Below are 21,409 nucleotides of genomic sequence, written 5' to 3'. Positions count from 1 at the left end.
ACACTGTCTTCAAGCAGCTGCATCTCATTGCCTGACTCCTGGTGAACTCCCAACTCATGGGAGTCAGAAGCCTTTAATACCAGGAAGAAAAAGTTGACATGGCTGTGCACCGTGCAGCTGCTTCTCTGCCTGCAGAAATCTGTAAGCCCCTGTCCAGCACACCAGGAATGGCCAGTGCCCCATTTGTGAGCAGTAATACAAGTATTAGTAATAGATGCTTTAGTGGGACAGTCTGAGAGCTCTTGACTGAAAAACAGAACTGACTAACCTTGGACTTGCATCTCATGGGGTAGGTTTGGTACAGGTGATGACTGCTCCTGATCTCATTGACATTCTCTGGAGTTGGTTTTGGTATCTGCACCAGGCACTGCTGTTATGTGAATTATCTATGTAACATGAATTATGGTGAAGCATTTACATACCAGGGAATATAATCACCTCTAGCTGTACTTAAAAAATGCATACAGCAGTTGATCTGAAAAAAAAAATTTGCGTTACCCTATTAAATAAAGCAAGAAAGTTTTGGAAGCCAGATGCTGTGAAGAGTTTTCTCTGTATTTTATATAACAGCTGTGTTTTATAACGTTGTGTGACGACACTGTTAGCATAGACATGCTTTTCAAGTCTGTGTGCATGCAGCAGGGTGTGTGTAACAATCATTACAAACAAATTTGAGCTTTGTAACTAAACCCATACTGTCTTTTGAAGTATCAGCAGAAAGATGTTCAGCTTGGCAGCTGAAGTATGGGTGAGATTCTGGATGTGTATTTCCAGAGAACCTTTGTGTTGGATCTCATTTTACTGCTTGTAGACGGAATGAATAACTGTCTGAGCCTCAGTGAGGTTAGTTTTATATTTCATCTGTTCTAGTGAAATGGTAATTTTCATTTAGTTAATCAGGAATAAATTCTTCATTATATACTTGAAAAGGTTTCATGCATGTTCTGAATCATAGCCAATTGCTTATTTCTCCAGTTTCAGACCACTTTTATCTTGAAAATTGTGTGCTTCATTGCACAATACAAATATCTGGCTTTCTCTATGATGCACAATGTTCTAAAGTAAATAGAGACAACATAGATTTTGCTTTAATTTTCATTTAAAATTAAATTTCATATTCTGTTCAGGGAGAAAAAGGAAATCAAGGTCTTCAAGGACCGAAAGGATCAATAGGAATTGGCCTTCCTGAACCAAAGGTAAATCCTAGGTTTGTGGTAAGGAAAAAAAAAAGGGTATTTTTCTTCCTTTATTCATCATTTGGTGTGACAGGTCTTTGAGGATAAACAGAAGGCAAAGACATTTCCTTGTATAGCTGGCAAGGTATGTGCCTACTACTCACTGTCAGTTTTGGAGTCTTTGAAAATCCTAATTGTCATTAAGGACCACACTCCAAAGTAGGATCTAAAACAAGGTCATACCTGTTAGCAGGAGAATAATTTTAGTCAAATTATTTATTCAGTTATTTTAAATATTTTTCAGGTATTACAAAATGTCCCTTATTTGCCAGGCTTTGGAAAAAAAAAAAAATCACAAAAACTGCTTTTTGACTGTCTCTTACGGACTTTGTTTTGTTTGACTCCTGTTTTTTTCTACAATGATTTAAACCCAAGCCTGAATCTTTCCTTACTGAACAACTTTCTTGTTGATATAAAAATGGTGAGAATTTTCTCCACTTACCTATTCACATCTAGCAAATTATGAGCAAAGAGAATTTAAATACTTCATCTATTTATTAGTGACTCTCAGATGTGCAGCTTCTGAAAGGAGCCATTTATATTCATCTTGTATATTGATTAGTCTTTGTGACCCAATGTAAATCTCTCCAAACACTCACTTTTCTGTTTGTTATTAATACAGCAGACTTGTCACACATGAAAAGGAATGGTTTAGCTCAGCAGGAATTTCATATGTGCCAAATACCAAAGGGATCAGGTTTTAGTATATTTATGTGTAAGAGAGTAGCAGCACTACAGCAGTCAGCAGATCGTATTTACTTTCCTATTATAATTAACGCTGATATTAACTTTGATGAGGCTAGATTCAATTCATGGACAGGTAATGGAAAGTGATATCCTTTGCTTTTGATATTATGATTTTGTGAAATAGAATAGGAACTGTCTTTCAAGAGCTTACTTAGTTGAGACTGGTTTTCTTAAACCACCTGTGGAGGACCTTCGTACAATTTTCAGGTTTATACAGTTTGAATAAGACTAGAATCAGACTGAGAGAGTCAAAAGGGTTCCTTAAAATAGGTAACAATCACCACAGTGAAGGCTATAACACAGGAGCTACCTATGTGATTCCATTGGATGGGTAATAATGAAGAATAATATCAAAACGGACAGCAATCTAGATAAATTCCTAAGCTTTAAAGTTTCAAGTGAAATGTAAGCTGGTTAGTAACTTCCAGAGAGAAGTAAAAAAACTGTCCTGAACAATACCCTTCTTGAAAAAATGTCTGATTTGGAACCTAAATCTATTTACAGTATGTTTTATATCTGCATTATGTGAAAACTGTCTCATAATATTGAACCCTCCCAGGTTTTGGAAATCAGGAGGTATAGTCAGTTGAGGGAAAAAGTGCAGAATTGCTTCTAAATGTGAAACTATGTATTTTCCAATGGATGTAGCAGTCCAAGCATGCCTTTTCCTTTGTTCTTTGCGAGCTCACTACAGAGCTGGTGTGAGTTTCAGCACATTGGCTGATCTGAGGCAGTGACATCTCTCCATAGGTCTGAATCAAAATAGGTCCAGTATAAACATTGTTTTAGAGTTCAAGAAAATCAAAGAACAGTAAATATTATATATTCTTGACATTTGCACAAAGATGTCTTTAAGTCCCCCCTGCCAAACTAAGATAATTTTCCATAGAAATTTCTTAAAGATGTTTTTACTGCCCATCTTGCTTTCTCTGAGAGCCTGCTTTCAGATATTCTCTTCATAATACGTGAAAGATAAACCAGCCACATACACACACACACAAAATCAGTAAATTCATCTTAAAAGCTTACCTTACCTCCAGCTCTGACAATCAACAAAACTGTAGTTTTGACTGAGTTTATGAGTTTAACACTGCTGGTTTAAATTAGGGAGACTATGGAGATAAAGGTGATCCATCGAGCAAAGGAGCCAAAGGAGAAATTGGAGACCCAGGACCTCCAGGACCAAAGGTAAAACATATTTTCATATTACTTTACACAATAGAAATTAGACAAATTTGGCCTTTGTTAATTTATCTCAATGTACACATTTTCAGAGAACTTGGGGAAGAAAAGGTGAACCTGGTCTTACGGTAAGGATGTAAATTAATTCATTTAACAATTAATTAATTTGAAACAATAGGAGTTTATTTGGGGAAAATGTTTAAAGGTTATGTGGTCTTACACAAGGTTGTTTATGGGATGATGCATTCCCTGCATTTTTGTAAATAAATAAATAAATATTTCAGCATTCTTAAAACTAGAACACACAACAAATTAATACTCTTTTTTCAGAGAGAAGAAGTTATCAGACTTATCAATGAAATATGTGGTAAACATTCCAGTATGGAAAAAAAATTTTCTAGTAAAATTAAAACACAGTGAATTTATCTTGACTGGATGCATTTTTCTCTGCATGTTTGTGTCTAAGGACACCCTTGATACGAAAACAATGTTCCCTATGTTGCCAGAGCTATACCTGAAGTAATTTGGTCCAGCTCTGTTTCTGTTGATCAGTATCAGTAACTAGAGATTAATTCATTAACTGAGCTTTAGCTGATTGTAAATCTGATGTAAGAGTTGAGTTTGTTTTTATGAAGGTGGTTTCTCATAAAATGTCTGAAATGGTTGCTCTTCTAGGTTGTGGTCTGAAATATAGAGTAGCACCACTGGAACTAGTATTTGTCATTGACAGTTCAGAAAGCGTTGGACCAGATAACTTCAAAATTATCAAAACCTTTACGAAAACATTCAAAACAAGGTATTGGCCAACCACGCTACAACCCGTGTTGGCATTATCAACTTCAGCCATAAAGTGGAGTTGGTGTCTTCTCTAAAGAAATACACAACCAAGGAATACCTGAAATCAGCTGTTGACAAAATGTCCTACTTAGGAGAAGGCACATACACAGCTTCTGCTATCCAAGAAGCCATTCAGTTGTTTCAGGCAGCGCACCCAGCAGTGAGGAAAGTGGCTGTTGTAATAACAGATGGACAAGCAGACTCTCGGGATAAAGTACAGCTGGACAATGTAGTAAGAGAGGCCCATGCTATGAATATTGAGATATTTGTCATTGGAATTGTTCAAAGGACTGACCCTCATTTTGATGATTTTCTGAAAGAAATGCAGCTCATTGCAACAGAACCTGATGAAGAGCATGTTTACCAGATAGATGACTTCATAACACTATTTTAGTAAGAGGAAACTTGAAATAAGCATATAAGAGAGTTTGGCCTCTTTTGAATACAGCTCACTCTTCTGTTTCATGTCATCTTTGGTCAGATGAAACCTTTCCCAAATTTTTACCTCTTGCAGAAACAATAAACCACAACGAGCATCAGTTTTCTGAGCCCAGACATTCTTTGGAGCACTTGTCTTTTGTGAGAGCTTTCATCAGCCTTCCTTCACAGTCCTTTTGTGTTTCATCCTAGAGAGGTGCAGATTTCCTTCCACCTTGACATAACATTTCTGTTTCTTTCTCTTTCTCTCTACTTCTTATGGCTCTCATCAGTCTTGAAATCCCTCTACTATCTCTTACAAGCACTCTTTCAGGTTTTTTTCTGAAATCCATAGAGAAACCTACGCCTTCATCCTGATTCTAGAGGATAAGTGGTGGAGCCACACACAAGGGAATGGGATCTGACAGTAAGTTGTATGTTTCAATGTATGTGGCTTGAAAAAATCCTGTGGCCACAGGTGGAATCAGGAGAAAATCCAGAGGAAATCTATAATGACCCATGAAAAAAGCCCCATACGTTGATCTAGACTAACCATAGACCAGCCCTATAAAGTACATTTTTCCTGAGAAAAAGCTTATTTTGCTATGTTGAGACTGTAGATGGAGTTAAGTCTGGATTTAAGGCATTAAGAAGAGAGTCCAAGCTAAGATTCTGGTCCCAGATGGGATCAAACTTGGGGCTCTGACTCAGACTCCAGCATTCAACATAAAAATATTTCTAGTCACTGGGGGCTTATGTGCAAATAAGTAGGAAGTGTTGCGCAGTTTTTCTTTTTCCTTCTTACACGCAAACACTTTCTTTTCTTTTCTTTACTCTAAGTTTTTTGTTTTTCTTCGCTGTTATGACTTCTGCTTCCTAAAGGAACTTGGTCTTTTCATCCGTTTCTTCTTAAAAGAACAATATGGCCTTAAAATCAAATAATTCAGAGAGTGTGTTACTTTATTACTTCTCATTTGCATTTTGACATAACTACAAAAGATGGTCTTTTACAAGTCACTATCATTAAAGATTTAGGGTTAATACTGCAATAAAAGCTTGTGCTGAATCATCGTGACTTCTTTTGATTACCCTTAAAAAATGTCATCATTTCATTAATCTTTTCAGCACTTGAAAACAAACTGATCACAAAAATCTGTGAGAATGAGTCTGCAGTCTACACCAGAAAATTTAATATTTCATCTCCATCTCCAAGTCTGGAATCTCAAATTGTCAGTGAAGGTACAAATAGCCAGTTATCTAAAATGACCACTTCAGAGACTGATATGCTTCCTAGAGAAGGAACTGGTTACCCAGTGAGTAAAGAAGTAACAGTTATCAAATGTTTTTAAAATATGTGTATTTATTTCAATTCAAATATTTTACCATCTTTATTTCACTACTCACCAGTCTTCTAATAGGCAAATAACATGTCAGTTAGCTAGACCAAAATATTTTTTAAAGACTTTTAAAGTTAGAGTGAACTTATCTGTTGAGAACAGACATTTACCAATGAAAGAAGGTAATATTGCTTCTTAGTTGCAATAAATGCCAACAGTCCTCACATTTTTTGTAGTTTTTATTCATCTCAGAAGTGAGTTAAAAATCTTATATTTCTATTGAGGCAGGTACATAGTGCATTTGACATTTATTTATGTGCAAGTTGCTTCTTAGTACAATGCTTCTTGTTGTGGTCACACACTTTCCAGATTGTTTCCAGTTATATTTCCAAGTTAATAAACCTTCGGTGTTGTTTCACTTTCCATGTTGGGCTGTGCTTCTAGGACTCCTCATTCATGTTACTCTTCATTCTCCAGCTTTACATTTCTCCTGACCTGCACTGAGGTTCTGCCCTCCAACACAGTGCTGCTGCACAGATTGACAGAACGGGTGGAGTTTTAATGCAATAGATAAATATCTTCTGCAGGTGTGTATCACCTTAGTTCCCTCATTAGGTCTTCGGTATTTTTCAGACACTGTCGTAGTACCAGATTAGGACATTTGTCACCTTTGCAGTAGACCACCACTAACTTTATAAAGTGTTTCTATTGCTTTGCCTAAAAACAGTCAATGATAAAAATTGAGTTTTGCTTGCCCCTATAACCAGTTGAATGAACTGTTGAAATATTTGATGCAAAAACCTCTATAGCTGCATGGAATGGATATACTGGACCATGATACTGGTATTTAAATATTAATTGAATTGAATACAGACTAGAGATAATTAAATATTACTGACTTACTGTGGAGGTGTCAATGGATTAGCTACTATTAATCCTTTCTATTACTGTTTATATAATATCATGAATAATGATATTGTTCACTTTCAAAATCTGGGTTAATTTCTAAGAACAAGAGCTCCCTTGGTAGTTGTGATTGAGTTTGGTTTTGGGCTTGTAAAACCTCCAGACAGATCTGTGTGATACTGAGGGTCAGTTTTGACATTCTGTATCATGAAGAAAAATAATTGTAAACCTAGATTTATAGATGCTGACTTTATAAAGCACGTGATAAGGATCACAGAGAGGTTTAGATTCTCACACACTTGGTTCTAGCTGGCCCTGGTTATAGTTAAATCTTTAAAACTTTTGAACTACTATCAGAAATAAACAGAGTCTTTTCATAGACTTGGAAAAGAAATGCAACATTTAAAGGATTGGATGAACTGTCTGCATCTTTAAATTTCACATAGACTTCAATTTTCAGAGTTCTGATGACTCCGAAGAGTTTTCTTAAACTGACTGTGTCAGTCGTGGCCTGTAAATGGAAAGATATTGAATAGTATCAAATTCATTTCTTTCTCAGTAAGTAATCAACATGTCTGATTAAGGCAGTTACTTGTACTATGCTGCACTAAGATTACAAATCTTCTTGAATATACAAAAACACTAGATAGGCAAATTTTTATATAATAGTTGCAATTTGCAGTGCAGGATTGGCTGCTTAACACTTTTATCAAGGTAAACTCTAAAATTGTAATGATTAGCAACTGGCTGTTAGCTAGAAATAGGAAAACGGGTGATTTTTCACTTGGTTTGATAAGGACAAGGACAAATTTTTTGTGAGACAATATTACTAGTAGGATGTGGTCCCCGTAACACGAGTTTTGGAAATTTTTGCTGTACTCAAGGGATTTCACATCTGAAAAGATCTTTGGCAGAGTGTAATGTACATGTGTTTTTCTATCAATAACAAGTACCCTGTTCCTCCTGTCAGCCATTTTCCATGTCTTGACAGATTGAAGATATCAGATCATTCCCAGTGAGTGCACTAGATGTTAAGAGCACAGATTTACCCCAAAATTCCTTCAATTTTTTGTTTTATTTATATTACAGATCAAGTGGTGACTGAAATGTTGGTTAAATTGAATGAATTCATCTTAGTGACTAAACTGATTGCCTTACTTTGCCTTTTCATTACACTCTCAGTGTCAGAAAATTATGATTCCATACTGAGCAGTCACTAGAAGGAGGTCCGAACTGACCTGCTGTTATTTGTATTTTTTCACACATTATTTAACAAAAGTTTCCTTAAAAATTTTATCAATTTTTTTTTCTCATAGCATCTGAGCCCAGACTAAATTTTAAGATTTTGACTCCTTTTGCAGCATAGTCCACCACAGTCCAGATATACTGAGCCACTGTGATCTGCTCAGGACCACACTGTGACCAGCTTTGCTCACAGAGAATCGATACTTCCCACAGTTTATGACATATCTGACATCAGACCTCTGAGTCCAGTTGTGAATCCTTCCTTCAGAGGAACTGCTACTGAAGATCTCTAGCCAACTGTGTTGCAAACACAGGTATCAACAACCCAGAAAGGTAAGTAATAAACACTGTCCTCAGATACTAAGTAGCAAGTCTCCACCAAAAAACAATGAGCAAACCCCACTCCCTCCTCCAATATAGTTTGGATTTTATCATTTTTTGTTGTTCTGAGTGCTCTGTCTTCAGACATCACACACAGTCAGAGCCAGATTTTCAGATCCAGATGATACTGTTGCATACCAATTGCATGCTTAGGTATTTAAATAGCAGCTCGGTCCTTAAATCAGGATTTAGGCAGTCCTACTTCAAACTGACCCTGTATTTTTTTAGGCCTGTTCAGGTAATTCATTAATAGAAATGGAATTTGACCAGGCACTACAAGAAAGAAAAAAAAAGGGATGCTCTACTTACTGAAGGAGGCACTTTTAAGACAACATAACTTATCCCCAGAATCCAAGCTAACTTTTACTAATGTACTTTCAGATCCAAGGTCCTTGGAATCTACGAAACCAGGGGACTGTCAGGACTATGTGGTGAAATGGTACTATGACAGGAATGGCGATTCTTGTGGCCAGTTCTGGTATGGAGGTTGTAATGGTACCAACAATAGATATGAAACAGAAAAAGAATGTCGAGAAACCTGTGTTGACTGATGAATAAGTAAGTTGTCTCCTTTGGGTCCTCCTTCAATCACCTCTTTTCCAGGCTAAAATGATTTAGTCTATTTAAAGTCTCCCAAACTATACATACATGTTATATCATCTTTTATACTTTTGATCAACCTTGGAATGTTTGTCTGAAGCTTTTTGAGATGGTGAGACCAGAAGTGCAGGTGGCAGTCATGGATTTATACAAGTGAAGTTTTCTAATTTGTTCTCTATTTCTTATCCTCCAATTTCTAACACTGTATTTGATTTTTTGACCATTACTGATACTGGAGGTGATATTTTCACAGATTATATTTCCAACACTTTACCTACAGAATGAACTGAGAATCCATCATATTATTTGTGAATTCATGATAATTTCCCTCTTTGTGTTTCATTTTACATTTACTAACACTCAGTTTTCCTTTTCAACTCACAGCTATGCAGTCAGCATCACAAGGTCCTTCTGCAATTTCTTGCAGTCACTCATTTTCTTTACTGCTTCAGAGGAATACAGCATAGTCACCAACTTTGTCACCTCCCTTTTTACTCCCTTCTCTAGATCACTTAAAACTATATTGAGTAGGACAGACCATAGCATCCATCCTTCAGTGACTCCTCTCCACAAATCATTTATCCTCTTTCCTTTGTTTTATTCTTTTCACCACTTAGAAAATTGTCCCTCTCAAATCAGTATAACTTTGGGGAGGGACCTTAAGTTCTGGAAATCCAATCAGACTATAGTGACTGCCTTAGATTCACATACTTAGTGAGTGAGGGAGGGCCTTCAGAGTGGTTGCTTATCAGTGATGCATAACTTCCTTTACAGAAGCCATATAACTCATCCCCAATAAATTGCATTCAATATTCTATTTAAACTTTCAGAACAGAAAAATTGCAGAGCATGATTTTCAAAAATTTTCAGGAAAATGAAACAATTAATTATTTCTTCTAGAAATGACTGCTGTTGGAAGCCTTTAAAGCTGGAAGTTCATGGGTACTGAAGAAGAACTGACTGAGAAGAATCCAAAATAATGTATTAACATGAATATATTACTACCACACTTTATTGCTTTTCCCAGTATGGTCTGCACATTAACCAGATTCCTGTATGATGTATGTTATCTGCAAAACCATAGCAATAACTTACCATTACACATACACACACCTTTTCCCTCCAAATTTACATTAACTTGTGCTACTACATGTGGCAATAATGAGATTCTATTTTTAGGATTAAAATATCAAAAGTGTTTACACTTAGCTTTTAATGACAGAGGTCTCTTAGTCTCATGGAAACATAAAATATGCTCTAGTTTTAAACAAGAGTAAGTGGTTCCTGAAATACACAGCATTTAGAGACATAAATAATGAATTTCCATTAATCAGAGCTCTTTCCTGGAATGCAAATAAGACAGCTATAGGTAATTAGAGGTTTGAGGGTTTTTTCCATTATTAAAGCACATTTGGATTAACATCAATACAATCTTTTCAATTATAAAGGTTAGACTTGCCTTTAGAACTACATTAAAACCAGGATTCTTCATGTCCTTTACGCTAGTCAGTACATTTCAATTTCTTAGGACCTCTGAGTTGGAAAAAAAAAAGTTATTTAAATCTAATATATGATATTAAATTTAAAAAGAGAAAAGCACTGAAATATGTATATAAATGTTTATTTATACACTTTCTACTGTTAGCCATAATCCTACGTGAGCACCTTGCTAAAACTGAAAATTATGAACATGTGATTAAAATGGAAAGCAACATCTGATAAAAAGTCAAGCATTGTTATCATTGCTATTTCTTTACAAACAAAAGACTAGAATCTATACAGGCAGTATGGGAAATTCTTGGTATGTTTAAATGATTCCTTGCACAATTTTTCCCTCCATGCAACTAAATGACAAGCATGTACCTTGCAAAATGAACTTGTTTGCAGCAGATAGGATGCAAACCTAATTCTATGGAAAGTTGTGCTTGAAGTAGAGTTTAAAAGTTTTAAATTTTTTTCCAAAAATCTGGCCTTGTTAAGTGAGTTTTAAATTCAAAAAGAAAAAACTGACAGCAGCCCCAGAAAACATCTTGTTCTTATTATACTTAGAACTATTATGATGCTCACTCAAAAAACACCAGAGGGCACAATTAATTTCTGTGAGACATGGAACAGTAAAACTGAAAGATATCACCTTGTACTATGTGTACTTTGATGATCCACTTCATTTTATACCTACCAGGAATATATTTTACCTTTAGCTGCACCTGGAAACCACAGTAGCAAAGCCCACTGGAATTGCAAGGAAGTCTAGGAATCTGCAGGATCTTTCAAACCTGTTCTAATCTTCTGTGCCTGGGCAGTTGCTCTGGGGATAGGATTGGCTGTTGTGTTCAGCTACAGATCTCCAGACAAGGACATACACCTGTCTAAGACATACTAGGGATAATGAGTTTGGGAATAAATATGAAGATGTAAGTTATGGGTTTGCAATATCTTTGAGAATATTTACTGAAAACCTCTCTGGTAAAGCTGACAAGCTTTAGTAAGTACAAATAACAACATCATTTGCTACTTAACAAGGTTTTTAAAAAAAGTTACTCTTTAACATGCATACAAGGAATCTTCTTAATGCAGTTAAACCAGTGCTATAGAGAAGACCACTGCTTTATTTTCCACTCTCATGCAGAGTTGACTAAACCTTCTGTAGCAAAGAGGAAAAAGCAAAGGCTATAAAGCTATTTAAAAGTTGCATGCTGTTCAAATCAGATTATCTCAAAATGAGCATCCTTTTCTGTTCAGATCTTTCTGTGTATCCCCAGACTGCAAACTCTGAGTATATGCTCTGATATTTAGTAAATCACGAAAAAGCACATAAGTCCCTGCTGAAAGGACCGCTCCTCTCTAAATCTGCATCAGCAGTGACTGGCAGCATTGGCTCCTGTGTCCCTCACGCAGCTCTGCCTCCTCAAGGGTGTCATGGAGGCAATAAACCAGGAGAGGGCCCTGCTTGCCAAACGTCTGCTTTATTCCCAAGTAGTGTAAAACCATACATCATCATTGCTGAGAGCATTACAGTTTCCACTGGCAAACAAATCCTTTATTTATGTCAAAGGTGAATTTTAAAAGCCAGAATAGTTTAATCATTAAATCCTTACATCTTCTGCTAGACCAGGCCAAATGGTATAAACCACAAAAGCTAAAAGAAGTGAATAACATAGATTTTTCTATAGAACTGATGATTGTGAGATTAATTCTTTTTTTGACATCCTTGATTCTAAGAGTTCCGAAAAAGACTCGGAAAATTAACAGGAAAATAGTACCCTATCTGCTCATCACAGAACAGCAGCAGCTTTTCACTTTGAGAAGCTGTACCAGTCTCCAGCTAACAACTATCTAATTGAATTCATCTCAACCCAGTTCAGTCACTGTCTGTCCCTAGGGCTCATTCAGACTGTTTTATTAACACTGCCTCTGTATTGACCATCCTGTTGTCTGCACTCCTCTATTTCTTCTACATCTACAAATTTCCTCTGTCAGCCTAAATTGACTGAAGGTATGCAACATTTCCTGCACTGCAGTTCTGAGCATCCTTGGAAAACTGATCACCAAGTTTCTTCATTTGGAGGTGGTTGTAAAACACAATCTTTGGAGCGGAAAAAAATCTAAAAAAAAAAGAAAAATGCTACTGATAGCATGACTGATACCAACACCTACATTTTGAAAGAAAAAATTTATGGACAATATAGATTTATTGCAGCATTCCTGTACTTTCTTGAGCGGTTTCTTTCTTAACTTTTTTGGTACCATCTGTACATACAGCACACCCTTCTCAAAGCTTGCAAAGTACAGAGTTTAAAGCAAGTTCGCACAGGTAACGCAATGAATTTTTTTTTTAAATGTTTTTTTTAAAGCAAACCAAATAACTCCTCTTCCTCCATCCCTCAGTGAAAGGGCCATAGTCTTTATTGGCAGGTGTGTGTGCTGGGACACCCCAGCTCTACCTGCAAGTTAGAGCAACTTTTCTAAATTCCCTTGATATGAGATGCTGTAGGTCCAGCACTGAGATCTTTGACATCCCCATTACCTACTGTTATTCCTCCTGCAGCTACTTAGCAATCATTATTTATAATGATTTCACTCTCCTTGGGCTGACTTGCCTCCTGACAGCCAACCATGTCCTTGGGAGCTTCAGGCAAGGCATCGCCAGCTGGCCAAGGGAGGGGATTGTTCTGCTCTGCTCTGCACTGGTGTGGCCTCACCTTGAGTACTTCATGCAGTTTTGGGCACCAAGATATTAAAAAGACATTAAGTTATTAGAGAGCATCCAAAGGAGGGCCACGAGGATGGTGAAGGGTCCAGAGGGAAGCCGTACGAGGAGTGGCTGAGGTCACTTGGTCTGTTCAACCTGGAGGAGATTGAAGGGAGACCTCATTGCAGTCTACAACACCCTCAGGAGAGGAAGTGGAGGGGCAGGCACTGATCTCTTCACTCTTGAGGCCAGTGACAGGACTTGAGGAAACAGCATGAAGTTGTGTCAGGGGAGGTTTAGGTTGGATATTCAAAAAAGGTCCTTCACCCCGAGGGTGTCTGGGCACTGGAACAGACTCCACAGGAAAGTGGTCACAAAACCAAGCCTGACAGAGTTCAAGAAGCGTTTGGATGATACTCTTGGGCACATGGTGTGACTCCTGGGGATGGTCCTGTGCAGGGCCAGGAGTTGGACTTGATCCTTGTGGTCCCTTCCAACTCAGCATATTCTGTAATTCTGTGACATTTTACCATCCCAGTTGTAGAGCATTTCCAGGTGCTGCTGAAGCTGATCTGTAGCAGAACAAGGTTTTGAAATCCCACAGGCAAATATAAGCAGACATCTCAGCTACCATACATGATAGCTCGACAAAGAAATATAAATTATAAATTATATTTAGTTACTAAATTTTTTACTTGAGACTGCCCTAAATAAAAGGTCTTTACTTCCAGAAGTAGTAGTATATCTTTTCGTAGGGACAGAATCAGATCTAAGCTTCAGGGATAAATGAAACCCAAATTTTGAGCCAAATTCTACTTAAGTGTGACTTTTATTTTTAACCAGGAATATGCAGAAATTCAGCCAAGTGGGTAAGGCTCTAAAATGTAATTCATAGACTTTCTATTTTGGCTTTCTAATGTATAAAAGACCTATTTTAGAGCAATTTCTAAGACGAAAGGAGGAGAGTACATTGTCCCACAATCCCTTTCAGCAGCTGTAACCTCCCTACATATGGACAGGGAGGGAGAAGGGAGATTTTTGCATTTTATTTGCTTTGTAAAAGGGATCTCCAGTTTCTGGCATGGTTGACCCTGGGACACAAAGAAAATCATTTCTTACTGTAAAAATAATGGTTAATAAGTGCTTTGACGAGACTAAATCTGGCAAGCACAAGGCTCAACATGTGAGTAAGCCCCCCAAAAGAGTTTTGGATTAGCTTTAAAATAACTCAGCTAATCCCAGATGCTGCTGGGAGTTTTTTGGCTGGTGCTCTTCTCTCAGCAGCTTAAAGCTTTCAGGGCACTTAAAAACCCTGCCAGAGCAGTAAATAAATGACAAACAATTCATAAAAAGTCCCCAGGATGTGCCTGAGTATGTCCCCTCCCATAGCAGGGATGGGGAAGAGGAGCTGCAGGGGACAGAAATGCTCAGCACCTGGAAAGCATCAATTCAGAGAAGGATTTCAGGGATTTTGTGGCCTGGTTGCTGCCTGCTGGCCCAGGGGTGTCTTGGCCTGGCTGAGCACACAGGCATGGGTGTGGAGAGCAGGGCAGAGAGGCTGGGGACAGATTTTTCCATGGAAGGCAAATAGCTAGCAATTCTTCCGAATTACATTAATGACATAATTGGCAATTTCAGCTACTTCTTACTTCATTCAGGGCAACTCCCTAGTGCATCATGTTTTCTCAAAGGATAGCTTCTACAAGTCTTAACTACATTGCAAATTAATAGGTAAGATATACTTCTGCTGACCAGAGAGGCTGCATTTTCCAATTAATTAATGCATAATGAGATTCACATATAAAATCTGGGTTTGAAAATCAGTATTTTCATTGCAATGTCCCTCAGAGAACTACAACTGTGATGGTATCAGACTGCACACTACATAGTTGGGCAGATCATAAGTTACTTAAGACACAGGCTGCCAAAATACACAAATCTCTGTAATAAGCAGAAAGTATAGTGATGAGGGTGGTGCTGGAGGCAGCACTGAGCTCTGCCTGAAGGGAATAACTGTTTCAAGTAGAAATTTTTAATTCTTCTTATGGATGAACTGTAAATATAGTCGACCAAAAGTCACAGTACTCACTGGATATTCTAGAGCACACAGGTGAACTTGTGTGAGTGAAAATCATCCTTTGAGCAGAGTTGTTGAGAATTTAGCAGTCGTACATCAGGCTTTTTTGAGATTTTTTGACATTCTCAGTGTTGTGTTGGATTTTTTTACAGTTCATAAGCTGGTTGAAACTTTCCTTTTTAAGAAGAGAAAATCACTCAACAAAAGTTCCCTTAAGTAAGTTAAAGTCCACATCAGTAATTTAGGTTATCATGGAGAAAGGACGTTGTCTTGGTCCTCAAGTCAAGCGTTACAGCAGTTGTTGTGTCAGTAAGATATGCTTAAATGATGCAGTTGCAGTACAGGGCCCCAAGGACCACGGTGTTATCCTGCAGTGCCACCAGGAGGAAAACAACAAAATGCCTCTATAAAATAAACACCAAGACATCAAGAGCTTTTTACAAGTCATATTGCAGTAACAACTTCCAAAACCCTGCTCAGCAGCAGTAGCAGGTTGAGGACTTTTTAAATAATCTCTTAATTCATCTCACAAATTACATTTTCTACCGGCCACTGTATATACTTCATGCTCCTCGGTCTTTTTGACAAATTCATAAGTTGTCTTACAACTGGTTTAACCTGGACATTGCATAAACAGGATGTGCTGCAAACCAGATTCTGAGTACTGCAGGCCTAAGATATTTACATAAAGGCAGGAAAACAACTATGAAAAGGGCCTGTATGCACTATACCATACTATTAAAGCCGAAGAGCAACATAGCCCATAATCGCCCCTGAAGAACCCCACTTTGTCTATAACCATTGCAATACTGCTGAGTCTAGCAAATCAAGAAAAAAATCTAACAACAAATACATAAATAAACAAAAAGCAAAGGGCTCCAGAGCTCATGAGCTGGTGTGCAGGAGGTGCATGAGGCCTGAGACAGGAATAAAGATTTCAGTCTCTGCTTTTGGATTGTGCCTCTACAGCATGATCCCTCCCGGATACACCCTGGGACACAAGCTGAACCTACCACTCCAATTAGCTCAAACTAGCAGTGCCCCAACACACCTGTTCTCTGTAAAGCTTTGTTCTCTGTTACAGCCCTGAGAACAAGGCTTCATTCTGGGAACATCATTTCACTCAACTCTTTTGTTTGTTTGTTTTTAATTGGTATACTTTGCACAGGGAAATATTCTTATTTCTATGTATCTTAGACTGTTTTCCATAGCATCCTGTTGTGTAATGGGAGCCCACTCCAGTAGTGCCTATTCATCACACAGCTGCAATGGGAGAGGGCAGCATTAATATCAGATCTAGAAGTTATTTGTGATTTAAAACTCATTCCAACAGTCACATCAGGATTATTCTTACTCTCAGGTGTATGTTGACTTTTCACACTTATGACATGCTAGTAGCACATCTTGGTTTTCAACTCCTTGGTCTCTCAGCTTCCTCATGAGGGGAAGTGGAAGGGCAGGCACTGATCTCTTCTCTGTGGTGACCAGTGACAGGACCTGAGGGAATTGCCTGAAATTGTGTCAGGGGAGGTTTGGGTTCTCCACCCAGAGGGTGGCTGGGCACTGGAACAGGTTCCTCAGGGAAGTGGTCACAGCACCAAGCCTAACAGAGTTGAAGAAGCATTTGGACAATACTCTCAGGTGCATGGCATGATTCTTGAGGCTGTCCTGCACAGGACCAGGAGTTGGACTTTGATTATCCTTGTGGATCCCTGCCAACTCAGAACATTCTATGATTCTATGATCTCCACATCTTTCCAGGTGCTGTACTTGCCAGCTGGTTATCATAGGGTGGCAAGCATTTGTTTGGACATTTCTTCCTGTGGGTCTTGGTGGTTTTGGGATACTGGCTGTGTTTCTTCAACAGTGCTTGCTTTAACCAGCTTGCTTCCTGCACTAATAGGAAACAGATGTATTTGTGAAACAGCAGTGAAATGCTAAATATCAGCACAATGCTGCTGAACATCAAGAGAAAGTGTTTCTTGCCTTGTTGCATTTGTTTCCTTTATGCATTTGCTTTTTAAGAGTTACAACAAGTAATTCATAAGCACTGGGTTCAAGTTAGGCACAGGTTCTGCAGGCAGCACAGGCCCCACTTTATTACTTCCAAGCAGGAAAAAACATTTTTGATCCTGTTCTCACATTGCCTATGATTGGTTTTTATGGCATTTTTAACAGCAGCTACGTCACAGCTATCAGAGATTAGGGGCTTTTGTAACGTAAAAGGGAACTGTGTCAATACCAGGGTTAACCTTCTAGCTCTGCACACCAAGGAAACGTGATCTCATCGTTCAGCAAGCAATAGGAACGGTGATTGCACAGGAACAGAGCGAGAAGGGGACCCTTACCACCATAAACTCCAGTATGCATTAACCAGGATACAACACTGGAAGGAGGGCAAACTCATCCTATAGTTAGTCACACAATCTAGCAGAACAGTTCCTTTCCCATGTGATGGAAATGGCACTGAGGCAAAAGATAGTTTAATCTTCTATAAAATGGGACAGAAAAGAGGTATTTTGTGTAGTACTACTCAGAATGATAAGCAGAACTTTCACATACCACAGTTCCTCTGGAAGGAAAGGGAGAAATGAAGAGGCATGAAGGGCGAGAAGGGCACCACCCAGCCCTGTTGATGGTCAGACAAGGGCTCTCTGGACTGCGGAAGGGAGTAGCAGGGACCAACAGGACACAGAGGAGCTGAAGGTAAAACATGCAGGTGCAAAACATCTCCCTGCAAAGCTGACAAGACATTTTTAGGATTGTAGGATAATTCAGGTAGGAAAAGATCACAGGAGTCATCTAGTCCATCCAGGATTGCCACTCTCTACTACTGACTGATTATTAGCATGGGACATCCCATTCTTCATAACAGCATTTTCTTACCTTATGCTTATCTTAGAGACGATGCAATTATATATTAAAAAGTCAAAGGACAAGGTGGTCCAGCTGAACGTATGTAATTAACTTTGTCTAACTGCAAAAGCCAGAGGACCAGCTAACATTTTTGGTTCATTTATATGCTGCAATAGCTTTCTCAGTCTCTCCTGGGCCCAGACATATAGCCCACAAATATGTTTGGCTAATAGGACACAGCAGCAAATATGTCCTTTTTCCAACCTTGCTTTTTTTTTTTCATGCTGTTAAACATTTGTAATAGTTTCCTCATTTTACAGTGATGTCAGGAATAAAATTCCTAGATGCCACATGTAAGAGTAACTCATGCTCCCCCCACTTCTTTGAGGCTCACAGAGACCAATCATTCAGGGTGGTAGCTTGCCACCAGTATATGTGGATATTTTTAAAAGCTCTGCTTTTTTTATACCCATGAAATCTAAAACTCTGACTCACCAAAAAAACACAAACATGCAGCAATATCGAAACTCTTTGCTGCAGGACTGATCAGTGTGGCAAAGACTAGATCAAACCAGAGAGCCACTACACATCTGCAAGGTACTGGTTCTCAGTTGGTATTGCTAAAAGTTCCTTGATCAAGAAGTGCTGGCCAATGCATGGACTGGCACAACTGGGAATTTTCTGCAATTACAATAGGTTTGTATGAAATAATAAAGGGTCTGTGAATCTACCTTACTCTCCTGGAGAAAGTATTAGTAGTTGTACAGTTACTAATGAGATCCAAATGTACTTTTGTATGGTTTTAAAGCAAGAAGATATAGCTGATGTGTGAGACTTCTCCCACTGGGAACAGTGTGAATTTGTGAACGCTCAGATCTATGTTTGGTAAGACAACTGCATTTAGAAATCATGAGGCTTAGCTAAAATGAAACATGGCCAATGCCTTTTGGAAATATTTACTTGAATCAGTCTGAACGTCATTTATGAAATGCAGCTTTGGAGGCTGACAAAGATAAAGCTCATAAAGCCCAAGCTAGTTGACAGGGAAATAGTTTAAAAGCAGGATGCTGTTGATTAGACTGACAAATGATGTTCTAATCTTGGTAAACAGACACCGCCTATTCTCTGCTAAAAAACATGGTAGCATTGACAAGTAGGAACAAAAGCTTCCTTGTTTCCATGGAAGCACTGCCAGCTTCTGAACAGGAGAGTGTGCTTTTCTAAACCGTGTTTGAGAATTTGTTTTAGATTTGATTACCCTACCTGTCCTTGAAACACTAACCATATTTCACTAGGATTTCAACAGAACCTACAGTGGAATATGTGAAGCCTGCTGTTTCCAATGGTAGGTGTTCAAATGCTGGTGAAGCACTCTTCTGTGCTGGAAAAAATTTCAGATCCTCAGGTGTGATTTTCATATGATTTATGATTAATCCCTGCAGAGTGCTCACCTGGACTACAAATCTAGGACGAATATGGCCTCCAGTTTACAGCCACATCCTCCACTTGAGAGACAACAGTCAGAGAACAGACATTTAACAGTACTACCATATTTAGTGTAACTTGATTAATAAAACATTCATTTAAAAAAAATTTGAGACATATCTATTTGTTTTGATTTCTACCAAGTACTCAGGATTTGGCCCTAAGTTAACATTTGTCTTAAATGTTAGGCTCTCCATCTCCAGGGGCAGGGAGCAGGATGACAGCACTGAAGAGCACAACGTTTGGTTGATTCCCAGTTAAGAATTCGTGTGGGACAGTGAAAAAAAAAAACAAAAAAATTAGTAGTCTGAGGTTTTAAAGCTGTAGGGTACTCGTGCACATTAATATCTAAGTCTTTCTGATCAGTTCTTAGACAGAGGAAGAAGAGTGAAAACCTTGACTACCTGAGACCATGCAGGATCCAGCAGCTGTTGGGGAACACTGAAAACTCAGGAGGGAATTAGGAAACAGCAGCACCAGGAGGCTGATCTGGTTCTTCACATGATTGAAGCTATTTACCAAGCTCCTTTCCTTGCAGTCAGTTAGGATCTTATCCTAAGAGCAGAAAAGAATCAGAAGGCAAGGCATTGCTGGAAGCCAGGTTAGAAATTCAAAGAAGCAAAGCAGCCTTTTTTGCTTTAAGATGCCAAAGTGATGGCTACACACACACGCGCGCGCGCACAAACCAGTTTAGTTTTGTACAACTCCGGAATACTACTGCAAACTTGCATACCTACTCAAGTAAAGTTTTAGAGTTTAAATTAGAGGAAATAAGCAAGCTGGTCACATCAACTTCTTATTTAAAAACCATTACTGTGAAACCCCCATCTCGAAATGATAAAACCTGGTTCCAGCTCTTGCTTTGGAAGTGATCAGCTTTAAGCTGATTTTAAAACCTGCTGTAAGTCCATAAGTTTACTGAAGGCATTGTACCATCTCATGTACAGACCTGCAGAGCTGCCGCCGCTCTGGAGTGTGAACATGACAGTGCTCCAGCTGGTACCACATACTCCTCAAAAGGCACTTTGCAGAGCAGGTGGTGAAACTACTGACAGGAAAAGGAAAGGAGAAAAGAGGAGGGGAAGAAAATGGGAAGGTTTAAAAGACAAATCACACCTCCAAAGAAGTTACACCTTAGATACGGCAAAAGAATTGACACTTTCTCATCCCCAGAGCTGTGTAACACATGAGAGAAGCCCCAGGTAGAACTGGGACACTGAGGTGTGACATTTTGGTCAGTACAGTGCAGACTCTGGCACTTGAGGCTTCAGCCTCCCCAGTAAAACAGAAAAGCATTTTTGGGGGAGGAAGAAGAGACTGTACTTCTGTCTTGTACTTTCACCACAAAGGTGGAGTGTTATACACAACAGAACTGGGCTGAGGGAGTCTGAAGAGTTAAAAGGAGAGCTTGTGGGTCACAGCTCAAAACCACATCAGATCCAAATTCCAGTGTTAACAAAAGCATACATAAAAGTAGCCTTCCTGCCATATTTTTTTACTAACCAGTGATAAGAGCATCTTTACAGCTTATTTTTATTGGCGTTTTAAGCAGTCTTGCAGGAATATATATTAGAAAACTGAAAAAATGAAGAGCTCAGGCTACATTTCTGAATATTTTCCTTTATAAATGCCAAATATCATTCTAACCTAAAAGTGAGATCCCACGATCCATCTGTTTTCCCAAGTCTATGTTAAATTTCTTTATGTGTGGAACAATGAAAGTGTTCACTGCAGGGCTCTGATTTTCTCACTTACTCCTCATACAGTTGTCAGAATAAACCCCTCATCACCAAATTTCTGGAACTCACGGAAGGGCCTCATGAAGGTGAAACTGTCAGAAAGGAAGAAAGGCTGCTAAACATTCTGCAGCGAGAGCCAGGATGAACAATACACAGGCTTATCTTCCTTGCAG

General features: G+C 38.5%; 1 protein-coding gene across 1 annotated transcript in view; it reads left to right on the top strand.

Annotated features, from left to right (window-relative positions):
• COL28A1 (collagen type XXVIII alpha 1 chain) overlaps nt 1-8,838 on the top strand; it is a 43,940-nt gene extending 35,102 nt beyond the window's left edge. The window contains 9 exon segments of the mRNA XM_027684626.1: nt 1,128-1,196; nt 3,090-3,170; nt 3,257-3,292; nt 3,495-3,531; nt 3,840-3,950; nt 3,953-4,387; nt 5,538-5,731; nt 8,023-8,239; nt 8,669-8,838. Coding sequence (XP_027540427.1) covers nt 1,128-1,196; nt 3,090-3,170; nt 3,257-3,292; nt 3,495-3,531; nt 3,840-3,950; nt 3,953-4,387; nt 5,538-5,731; nt 8,023-8,239; nt 8,669-8,838 — 1,350 coding nt within the window.
• The last annotated feature ends 12,571 nt before the right edge of the window (nt 8,839-21,409 follow it).

The sequence above is a fragment of the Neopelma chrysocephalum genome, unplaced genomic scaffold, assembly GCF_003984885.1.
Source record: "Neopelma chrysocephalum unplaced genomic scaffold, ASM398488v2 Primary Assembly neopelma1_67, whole genome shotgun sequence".
NCBI classification, from domain to species: domain Eukaryota; kingdom Metazoa; phylum Chordata; class Aves; order Passeriformes; family Pipridae; genus Neopelma; species Neopelma chrysocephalum.
This window is presented reverse-complemented; position numbering and strand designations above follow the sequence as displayed.